The following is a 12,125-nucleotide window of genomic DNA, read 5'->3' as shown; positions in this document are numbered from 1 at the left end:
ATATCATACAGTATTTGTTTTTCTCTGTCTGACTTATTTCACTTAGCATAATGCCCTTCAAGTCCATCCATGTTGTTGCAAATAGCAATTTTTCATTCTTTTTATGACTGAATAGTATTCCATTGTGTATATATACCACATCTTTATCCATTTATCTGTTGATGGACACTTAGGTTGCTTCCATATCTTGGCAATTGTAAATAATGTTGATATGAACATTGGGTATATGTATCTTTTCAAGTTAGTGTTTTCATTTTTTTTTGGATATATACCCAGGAGTGGAATTGCTGGGTCATATGGTAGTTCTACTTTTAGTTTTTTGAGAAACCTCCATACTGTTTTCTTTTTTAATTTATTTATTTTATTTTATTTATTTTTGGCTGTGTTGAGTCTTTGTTGCTGTGTGCAGGCCTTCTCTAGTTGTGGTGACCTGGGGCTACTCTTCGTTGCAGTGCACAGGCTTCTCATTGCGGTGGCTTGTCATTGCAGAGCATGGGCTCTAGGCACGCGGGCTTTAGTAGTTGTGGCTTGCAGGCTCAGTAGTTGTGGCTCGCAGGCTCTAGAGCACAGGCTCAGTAGTTGTAGTGCACAGGCTTAGTTGCTCCGCGGCATGTGGGATCTTCCTGGACCAGGGCTCGAACCCATGCCCCCTGCATTGGCAGGTGGATTCTTAACCACTGCACCACCAGGGAAGCCCCTCCATACTGTTTTCCACAGTGATGATACCAAGTTAACACTCCCACCAGCAGTGTATGAGGGTTCCCTTTTTTCCACATTTTCACCAACATTTGTAATTTGTGGTCTTTTTCATGATAGCCATTCTGAGAGGTGTGAGGTGATATCTCATTGTGGTTTTAATTTACATTTCTCTGATAATTAACGATGTTGGGCATCCTTTCATGTAATATACCTATTTTCCATATAAGGTACAGCCTCTTGTGCTTAGGAACATTAGATAGCACTTCCTATTATGCATGGGGGCCATATTAAATGGTGAGATTACCAACAAAAAGCACAGAAATGCAAAGAAATGGCACTAAATAGACTTAGGATACTTGTTTACAGTATGAGAGCTGAAGCAAGAAGGCAGATCACTGCATTGCTCAAACTTAGCTGGAAATGTGTGCATTTGGTGACTCAAATGTTTTGCCATTCTGTGTGTGTCCATGAATGCCTGTGAAAGCACCTGGAGTATTGATTTGGGGGTTACAAATAAATATTAGCAAGTAGGTGAATTTGAAGATCTGGAGCCATGAAAAATGATGGTCAAACTGTATGTCCAGTTCCATTTTTGGACATGTAAGTAAATCTTAAATCTGTCTTCAGTTTTCTCAGGCAATTCATTTGGTTATTCAGAAGTTTTTATTGTGTGTCTGTTGTGTGTCAAGAACTGATTTAGGCATTTGAGATATAGCAATAAACAAGACTCATTAAGGTTTCTTGCCCTCCTAGAGTTTACATTTTAGTGGTTCAGAGGAGAGGTAGAAAAGATAGTCAAAGAAAATTTTTTAAAGTAATTATATATTGTGAAAACTAACATGAAAGAAATTAAAAGGGCAGTGTGATAGGCAGTTATTGGAAGGGTGGGAGCTAATGTAGGTAGGGTATTCAGGGAAAGCCTTTCTGAGGGAGTGAAATTACAGCTAAGACCTGAACACTGCAAAGGAACCGGTATGTAAAGAGATGGGCTGGGAACAATGCAGAAAGAGGGAATAACAAGTGCAAAGGGAAGGTGGAGAAAAGTGTTCTCAGAAGTATCAAAAGCCCTGTGTGGCTGGAGCATAGTGGACAGGGGAAGAATGATGTGTAGGTGAGGCTAGAGAGCACCTGAGGGCCATATGTAAGGCTTTATAGGTCATTATAAGTAGCTTGGATTAAATTTTAAGCACAATGGGAAGACAGTGAGTGGTTTTGTTTTTCGTATTTTGTTTTTTAATTATTTAACCCCTCCTCCCCACCCCTCTGAATGGTTTTAGGCAGAGGAGTGATATGTTATGAATTTTCTGGCTTGCCCTGTTCTCCCCTTCTCTCCTCTATTACTCTGTCTTTCCTCCTTCTCAATAAATACATGCTGCCTGTTATGGATAAAAGACCTAATCAAAGCACAGCCCTCAATCCCTCAAATGTGTTATTTTAATGTAACTGGATACTTTAAAGGGAGTGAGATAGAAGTTTCTGCTTAGAGATTTTAGTCTTCCCCTCACAAACATCCTTGAGAGCAAAGGTATAATTGACCAGTTTGAAAAATGGCTACCTGCTAGAATTAGATAACATCCTTAGCACTTGTCTTAGATTTTAACATTTACCTCCGTTGACTTATTTGATACTGTCTGTATATCTCAAGTTTTGGCTTTGGACATTAGGGCGTGTTACCTCTCTTTATAGTAACCAAAGAATTGTTACCTTCATTGTTATAACTCTCCTATCCACTAGGACTCCTGAGATTTTTCTTTGAAACTTCAGTCTCTGGAAATGATTGAGAAACTCTCAATTTAAAGGGAAAGTAGGACTACACCAGAGGAGAGGCATCTATGCACCTTAAGTGTCAAAAGCTGCTGTGGTCTGAATGTTTGTGTACCACTGAGAATTCATACCTTAAAATGCTAATGCCCAGTGTGAATTAGGAAGTGGGGCCTTTGGGAGGTTCTTATGTCATGGGGGTGGAGTCCTCATGAATGGGGTTAGTGCTCTTATAAAAGAGACCTCACAGTCCCTAACCCCTTTTGCCACATACAACAAAGAAGTAATTTCTGTGACCTGGAAGAGGGCCCTTGCCCAACCATGCTTGCACCCTGAACCTGGACTTCAGCCTCCAGAGCTATAAGAAATAAGTTTCTGTTGTTTATAAGCTACCTAGTCTGTGATATTTTGTTACAGCAGCCAGAATGGACTAAGGCAGAGGCTGATATAGTTCTCTTTTTAAAGTTTTTATTTTATAACATACATACAGAAGTGAATAAATGAATTTTCACAAACTGACCATACCTGTATAGCCAGAAATAAAACATTACCATTCCTCTAAAAAACTCCCATGTGCCCCACAATGACAACCCTCCCAAGGGAAAACACCATTTTGACTTTGAACATCATAGATTAATTTTACCTGCTTATGAACTTTGTATAAATGGAGTTAAATAGTATATACTCTTTTGTGTCACATGGTTTATCTCATTGCTATATAGGATTCTGTTAAGTGAATATTCAATCTACTGTTGAACATTTGGGTAGTTTTCCAATTCTAATGCTGCAGTGAATGTTCTTGTATATGTCTTTTGTTGAACATATTTACCCATTTTTTTTGAGTATATGTCCAAGAGGTGAATTGCTGGGTCACAGGATATACATATGCTCAGCTTTAGTAGATACCAGTTTACACTCCCACGAACGGTGTGTGAGAGTTCTAATTGTTCTATATCCTTGCCAACGCTCTGTATTTTCTGTCTTTTCAATTTAGCTATTCTGGTTGGTGTGCAATGGTATTACACTGGTTTTATTTTATATTATCTTGATGACTGATGAAGTTGAGCACCTTTTCATGTATCTGTTGGCTGTTTGGATATCTTCTTTTATGAAGTTCCTGTTTAGGTCCTTTGCCCATTTTTCCACTGTGTTATCTGTCTTTTTCTTATTGAGTCAGTTTTTTATAGATTTTTCTTACTTTACTGATTGTTCTTATTTCCAGATCTGTGAATATCATCTGCTTTTAGAGGCATTTTTGTTTTCTATGATCTCCAATTTAGCTATACATAAATATGTCACATAAACAGCTTTTATTGCTACATTTACCTTCCACCAGGGCTGACAGCTACTAGCAGAAAAAGCAGAGTATATTAGCTAGTTTTTCTAGGGCATAATCTTTACTTAGACCCTTGATTATAACTCATTTGTATTTCTCCTACTTCCTTCTTCCATGGTTGCTGGGTAGGGTGTAAGTTATTATTGAACAGAACTGAGGTTTTTCTCTCTTGACTGTTTTCATTGTCATTAATTATTTGATGTTATTTCTGATATCTTTGTACGATCAGGCACAAGAGAACAGCAGCTCCTTAAAGAAGAAGACGAAGTTTGTCAGTTTATATACAAAAGAGGGACAGGACAAGCTTGCAGTCCTGATCCCTGGTCGCCACACTTGTGATTGCCTGGGCCAGAAGCACAAGCTGATCAATAACTGTCTGATCTGTGGGCGTATTGTCTGTGAACAAGAGGGTTCCGGCCCCTGCTTATTCTGTGGTACTCTGGTAAATTGTTTCTTTCCTATTTTACTACTCTTCAGTTTTATACATAGGGACATTCACACCCCTAGTAATTTCTCTTTTTCTTAGGAAATTTCTTCCCTAAGGTGTCCAGTAAATTCTTTTTTTATTTTTAAATTTTATTGTTTTTATTGAAGTATAGTTGATTTACATTGTTGTGCCACCGGTAAAATTTAGTCAAAAACCCAAGTTGAGGGCTTCCCTGGTGGTGCAGTGGTTGAGAGTCCGCCTGCTGATGCAGGGGACACGGGTTCATGCCCCAGTCTGGGAAGATCCCACATGCTGCGGAGCGGCTGGGCCGGTGAGCCACGGCCGCTGAGCCTGCGCGTCTGGAGCCTGTGCTCCGCAACGGGAGAGGCCACAGCAGTGAGAGGCCCGCGTACAAAAAAAAAAAAAAAAACCCAAGTAGATATCCTAGAACTGAGGCCTATTTGTGAGAAGGTTTTGAGAACATACCTTGTTGAGGGATCTAAGTCTTGTGTCAGATTAAGTTCAATTCAAGAAAACTTTAGGGCCTGAAATGTCAAAAATTTTTGTCAGTCTTCAGATGTGGCTTATATTCCTAGAGTTACAGAGCCTCTGTGATGTAATCCTCAAGTCTATAGCTTCTTTTTCTCACTGTTGTGGCCTCACCCTTTGTGGAGCACAGGCTCTGGACACACAGGCTCAGCAGCCATGGCTCACGGGCCCAGCCGCTCCGTGGCATGTGGGATCTTCCCGGACCGGGGCACGAGCCCGTGTCCCCTGGATCGGCAGGCGGACTCTCAACCACTGCACCACCAGGGAAGCCCAACACCTCCTTTTTATAGCTCCTCATTATCTGAGTAAGTGACCTCAAAAGTGTAGTTGTAATGACTCTGTTACAAACACCCTAGTGAGTTGTCTGGAAGGCTTATTCTGCCAGTTGAGCTGACTGGCAGAAGCAATGGCATTTGGTATTGGTGAAGGTATACATTTTGTTTTGCTTTGTTTTCCCTTCTCTGGTGGGGCCTTTAATTTTTTAATGTACTCAGATGATAAGCTGATAGACAATGGATGACCTGAAAAATGTAGTATCTAACATCAAAAATGTTCATAAAACAGCAGCAAATGTCCTCCCATATGGGGCTTTTCTCTAGAGAAACACCCTACAGCTGCTGTGTGCCACTCAGGCAACTGCTAGCAAGTACAGTGTTTTCTGTTAGGTCCCTTGGATCCTTCGGTGAATTCAAGAAACAGAGTAATGTAAAGCAGATAGGCCTTGAGGTCTTGCAGTTTCATAAACTTAATATGAAATTGTTTTTAAGTAACCCCTTCTGCTTTTAAGTAACCTCCCTTCTTACACTTCTAGTGATTTTATAAGAAACCGAACTTTTTCTTTGCTTAATGTGTTTATTACTTTATAAGCAGGTAATGTTTGAAGGCAAAGAAGCAAAATACATATAAAAGCTAGCCTAGTTTTCACTGCTTCTTTTTCTGGCTCTTTTTAATAAGACACTTGTGGGACTTCCCTGGCTGTCCAGTGGCTAAGACTCCCTGCTTCCATTGCAGGGGGCATGGGTTCAATCCCTGGTCAGGGAGCTAAGATTCTGTGTGCCACATGGCGCAGCCAAAAATAAATACATAAATAAATAAGACACTTGCTTAGCAATTCTCTTGTAAGACTTGGATTTCACGATTAGAACTGGAAGGCTATAAAAAAAAAGTCTTGTATATGTTTTCAATATTCTCAGTGGTGGCAAATCTTTATCTTTTGAAAATAGGTTAGATTTTTTTTTTTTAACTGTCATTCAGGGACACTTGTAGTGATAGCAGTTTTTTGTATGGTTCATAAAAGAAGGGAGAAATGGAAAGAGACTAGGGCAAAACTCATTTGGGTATACTTTTTTTTTTGGTATACTTGTCTGGATTAAAAAACACTGACAGTCTATTTTATTGCCATATCTAATGTGTAATTTGAGGTTACTTTTTAAGTATATCAAGCAAACACTATCATTTAACTATTGGATCATGTGTCTTACTCATTACTTTATAGGTATGTACTCGTGAAGAACAGGATATTTTACAGCGTGACTCAAACAAGAGCCAGAAACTGCTGAAGAAGCTCATGTCAGGTAGGCAGCTGTCTTCTAATTGGGTCACTGTAGTTATGGATACATTTTGTTGTATCTGTGATTGTTTCTCTTACTTGTATCCTGGTATGTAAGATGCGATTTATTTACTCGTTTATTTTTTTTTAAGTTCTTATTAAAACCACCTAACATTGAGCAAAAAAACTAATGATAATACTATTGGATTATAACCCAAAGAATAAAATTAATGTCATGAAGTAACTGAATAAATGGGAGAGAAGGAACTGCTCTTATAGAATTCCAATTAATAAAGTGAAGGAATTATGGTAACAGAAAATTACCATGTCAACACTACAGTAGTATTGATAGTAATTGCTACAGGCAAGATCCACCAGTAGATGCTAAAATTATTGGATGAAAGTTTAAGAATTGGAGATGTGCTAGATCATGAAAGACAAGGAAAGACTGAAGAATTGTAACGGTTTGGAGGAGACTAAGGAGACACTACAACTAATTGCGTTGTAGGATCTTGAATCGGATCCCTAAACAGAAAAATAATATTAGTGGAAAAAAAGTTGAAATCCAAATAAAGTCTGTAATATAGTTAATGGTATTGTACTATTGTTAATTTCTTACTTTTGATAATTGTACTATGGTTATGTGAGATAAGATACTAACAAGGGAAGATGAATGAAAGGTATACAGGAACTCTTAATTTTTTTGCAACTCTTCAAAGTTTTTTATAGTTAAAAAAAGCATGACAAAAATAGTTAAGGACATTTTTAAAGGGAAAACAATATACTCATTACTTTCCATTTGTGCAAATATTTTGTTCCTGCTTTAATTCATAGTTGTTTTTTAAATATAGATAGATTGGTTGGTATTATGAAGTAGCAATCCTAGTGTATATAGAATTTTACATTTTTCCTTTTTTAACTGTTTTATAATTATTGTTTATATTGCCATATATTCTTCATATTTGTAATTTTTAGTGCTTAAAAATAGTCATTAAATTTATTTATTATAATTGATTATCTATTTCCTCATTACTGGATATTTTGACTCTTTCCGAATTATAAATAATACCACAAGTGGTCAACTTTGTTAATATTATATCTTTGATTTATTTCCTTGGGATAAATTCCTAAGAATGGGATTACTGAGTCAAAGAATATTATCATTTTTGACACTTAAGATGTATTTGCCGTATTACTTTACCAAAATATTTTACTAGTCTACAACAATATTAGTATTTTACCCCAAAACCTATCACTATTGGGTTTTGACATTTCATGTTATTTTATTTTTATAGTCGTAATTTATTATTATTATTATTAATGAGGTAGAACATGTCTCCATATTTTTTCCATTTGGATTTTTCTAGGGTCGTTATTATGAGAAAAGGTAGTTCTCAGTGCTTTTCTTATATTCAGAACACAAGAATCAACCTCTTTTTTTTTAAATTTTAAAAGAAATATTTGACAGGACTTTTTTTCTTTTTAGGACTTTAAATAGCCTAGAGTTTTAGGTGTAGGGAAAGGTCGGCCTTCATTATAGCTTAGTTGTTTTCCTAACACATTTTAGATCTTGGTTCTATCATAATTTATGGCTATCTTTTCTAGGATATATAGATTTATGGTATGTTGTCACAAAGGAAGATAACACATGGGCCGAGGAATGAATGTGGGCTTTAGAGTTAGACAGACCTAACTTTATTTTATTTTATTTTAAATTTATTTATTTATTTTTGGCTGCGTTGGGTGTTTGTTGCCGCATGTGGGCTTTCTCTAGTTGCGACGAGTGGGGGCTACTCTTCGTTGCAGTGCATGGGCTTCTCATTGTGGTGGCTTCTTTTGTTGCGGAGCGTGGGCTCCAGGCGTGCGGGCTTCAGTAGTTGTGACACGTGGGCTCAGTAGTTGTGGCTCACAGGCTCTAGAGTGCAGGCATAGTAGTTGTGGAGCACGGACTTAGTTGCTCCGCAGCATGTGGGATCTTCCCGGACCAGGGCTCGAACCCGTGTCCCCTGCATTGGCAGGCGGATTCTTAACCACTGCACCACCAGGGAAGTCCAGACAGACCTAACTTTAAATTTTGTTTCTACCTTTTAATTTCTGACTTACTGAACTCAGTAAATTTACTAATGTCTCTGAATTTCAGTTTCTTTATCTGTAAAATAAACATAATATAAACTGTCTTACAGGGTTATAGTGAGAATTAAGTACTATAGTACGTATGAAGTGCCTTAGCATCTGATAAGTTCTCGTTATTCATTTCTGTCCCTCTGTGCAATTTCTTCTCTTTTTTCCTTTTATTATTTAGTTCTTAGCTTTGATATATAAAAGTATGTTCAAAGGTGATATTTAGCCCCACTCAATAAAGTTTTTCTTATAAGGCATTTTTATATTGTGTTGTTAAACAGTTTGTTACCCTTAGTGATCCACATTTCCGTAAGGGAAGAAGTGGATCCTTAACATTTATTGAGAATGTGTTATGTTTCAAGCGCTGCTTGATGCCTGACAAGTAAAGCCTGGCCTGTGTACCTGTTTGTTTTCCATTGAAATGAAGGCTGTCAGTCATTAGGGGCACAGCCAGATCTACTGATATTTTGTTCTTTGCTGCACAGCGATACAACTAATTGGTATGATTCACTGACACCATTTGATTTCCTTATTGAATTTCAGGGACAGAGAATTCTGGAAAAGTGGACATCTCTACCAAGGACCTTCTTCGTCATCAAGAATTGCGATTTAAATCTGGTCTGGAGAAAGCTATCAAGCATAAAGACAAACTGTTAGAGTTTGACAGAACTAGGTATGATGTGGTTAAAATAAAAAATGCTAAGAAATAGAGTAGTCCATTATTTTGGCACTTGATACCTTCTTAGGGTGGACTATGAAAGTGTTTACAACAAAAGAAGAGCCAGATGCTCTGTGGAGGAGGTCTACAGCTTGTTTTTGAATCATGTCTGAATAAGATAGGCTCCCACCGAGAGGATCCTACCCTGCAATATTTTTTGATTCTTGGCAAATGCTAGTGTACCCCATGGAAAGTTGATTTGGGTTGACACAGTTCCCCACTTGTTTTACTTGAAACCATCATTTATTCAGTCAGCATATGTTAGAGTGCCTACCATGTGCAAACTGTTGGGGGGCCTCTGGATACTTCATAAGAAACTGTCTCTGGGAGAGTGTTAACACCACCTCATGGGAAGACATGTTTATCCTCCCTTTTTCCTTTGACACTAAATTTGTTTTCTGATTCAATAATGTCCCTAAACTGAGTTTTACACTCCTACACTTTTGTCATTGAGCCCACTCACCTCTCTTTAGGAGACAGATTTATGGATTTGTTAGTTCTGTTTTTAATTTTTTTCTCTTTCATTTTTTTCTTCTTCTGGAAAAAATATGTATTGAAGACCAATTAGTGGCAAAGAATGTTTAAATAGGACTTACGTGCTCACTTCTCAAGTGGCCATGTGAGAATCCTTAGAAAGACCCTGCATCTCTTACTGTGGTAACTGAATATGTCTATTCCTAGCATTATAATCCTTTGGTTAGACACACCTGCTGCTTTCAAATCATTTGCTGTGAATACATGAGATATACTTTGAAAGCTCTTCGTTAATAAGCCCATCACAAGGTTTGTGACTAATATTTGCTCTTCATCCTTAAATATCACTTTTATCCTTACTCAGTGAAACTTATCATTAGAAATAGAGTACATTTTTTGATAAACAGAAACTGGAAAAGGGTCTCTCCCTATTGGCATTGTTGCCCTTATGCTGGTGAGTTTCTAAGGATGCCAATTTCATTATGTAGGTTTGTGTATAGTACCACTCTTAGTCCACTTTAAAACTTTTATAATTCCAGCTGAGTCCTGAAAGAATGAAATCTGAATCTGATTTCAGTATTTCACTATGCCTGAATATATCATACTAATTATTAATTATGCAGTTGAGACTGATTTATGATTTTGGAGTAGTCACTTAACTTCTTTGACGTCCAGGTTTATTATCTGTAGAAGGAGAGAGTTGGATCATCAAGATTCCTTCTAGTTGTTAATTTCTTTGTTGGTATGATCTTAGAAATAGGCCTGATTGTCATATCTTGGAACTTGGCCCTTGTAAATATGTTAAATGAGGGACTGGGGATAGGGTTGGGGTGGGGATGGGGGAGGTGGTGAAAACTGACATATAGTAGTAGAGTATTAAAGATATCCTAAGAATAAGCTTATAGGACTGAGAATCCAGGATGGAACTCCAGTTTCTAAGGGAAATAGCGGCAATTGGGCCTAGCAGGAATAGTCTAGGTCCCAATTGTAGAAGGACTAGGATATTGAGTAAACTGCCAAGACATGAACTCAGATGCGGCAAAATCAGACATAAGCCCAGTTATAAGAAGGTGAGGGCTGGACTAGTAAGAAAATAGGAGGACAATAGATTTTGGTGCTGTGTCTTTTCCTCCCCAAGGGTTAGATTCGTTCTAAGAGCTGAGCTGAGTCTGCAGTGGGAATAAGGTATACGCAGAAGCTGGAAATCAGGCAGAGTTTGACCTAGTTTTGGAACGTTCTTGAGCATCTATATTTGAGATAATAACCTTCAGGACAGCAGAAGAGTGAGCTACTTGAAACAGCTTCCCAGTAATCAAGTCCCTGTTTGTCAACAGGTGACCTAACTGCCATGTGTTCTTTTTTTTTTCCTTAGCATTCGAAGGACCCATGTCATTGATGATGAGTCAGATTACTTTGCCAGTGATTCTAACCAGTGGTTGTCCAAAATTGAACGGGAAGCCCTACAGAAGCGAGAGGAGGAGCTGAGAGAATTTCGACATGCCTCTCGGCTCTCGAAGAAGATCACCATTGACTTTGCAGGCAGGAAGATCATGGAAGATGAAAATCCTCTAACTGAGTATCACAGCAAGTAAGTGGACAACACCAGAAAGGGTCTGAAAGAAGGGGGCAGTTTAACTGTAAAGGATTTGCCCCCCCCTTTAACGAGTCTGTTATTTTTGTTAATTTTTAGAGCAACATATTCATTTGGAGTAGAAACATGGAATAGTAGCTAAGAAAATTTTGGAATTGAACAGCGAGAGCCGCTTGACCTACTAGATAACTACTGTAGTTTTATAAAAAACTGTTTTTAAAACAGTGAGGTACAGTTTGGGCACAGGAATAGATGAATGAAATATAATAGAATCTGGGAAGAGACCCATGCGTCTGCATTGTGTGTGTATGGGTGTGTGTCTATAGTTGTGTAAAACTTTTCTAAACAGTAAGGGAAGGATTAAATAAATGATGGTCCATCAGCTTTGAAAAAAATCTACATTAGATCTCTACCTCAAAGCATACTGTGAGAATAAGTTTGACTAAAGAGTTAAATGCAGGGACTTCCCTGGTGGTGCAGTGGTTAAGAATCCGCCTGCCAATGCAGGGGACACAGGTTTGATCCCTGGTTCTGGAAGATCCCACATGCCGTGGAGCAGCGAAGCCCGTGCGCCACAACTACTGAACCTGTGCTCTAGAGCCCGTGAGCCGCAACTACTGAGCCAGCATGCCACAACTACTGAAGCCCATGTGCCTAGAGCCTGTGCTCCATAAGAGGAGAAGCCACCACAATGAGAAATAAATACATAAATGAATGTATGTATGTATGTATGTATGTATGTATGTTACGTGCAAGGGAATTTCCTGGCAGTCTAGTGGTTAGGACTCCAAGCTTCCACTGCTGGGGCCCTGGTTTTGATCCCTGGTTGGGAAAGTAAGATCCTGCAAGCCAAGTGGTGTGGCCAAAAAAAAAAAAAAAAAAAAGAGAAGAAAAGTAAGA

The 12,125-nt window shown here is 38.3% G+C and overlaps 1 protein-coding gene across 2 annotated transcripts in view; it reads left to right on the top strand.

Moving 5' to 3' along the window:
* Positions 1-12,125, top strand: part of TRIP4 (thyroid hormone receptor interactor 4) — a 68,469-nt gene that overhangs the window by 9,082 nt on the left and 47,262 nt on the right. For both annotated transcript variants that reach the window (XM_030878993.2, XM_060294141.1), the window contains 4 exons: positions 4,026-4,238; positions 6,268-6,346; positions 8,986-9,115; positions 11,007-11,222. In XM_030878993.2, the coding sequence (XP_030734853.1) occupies positions 4,026-4,238; positions 6,268-6,346; positions 8,986-9,115; positions 11,007-11,222 (638 nt within the window). The remainder of the gene's footprint in view (positions 1-4,025; positions 4,239-6,267; positions 6,347-8,985; positions 9,116-11,006; positions 11,223-12,125) is intronic.

Source organism: Globicephala melas, chromosome 2, assembly GCF_963455315.2.
Source record: "Globicephala melas chromosome 2, mGloMel1.2, whole genome shotgun sequence".
In the NCBI taxonomy this organism is placed as follows: domain Eukaryota; kingdom Metazoa; phylum Chordata; class Mammalia; order Artiodactyla; family Delphinidae; genus Globicephala; species Globicephala melas.
The sequence above is the reverse complement of the archived record's forward strand: the minus strand, read 5'-3'. Positions and strand labels throughout refer to the sequence as shown.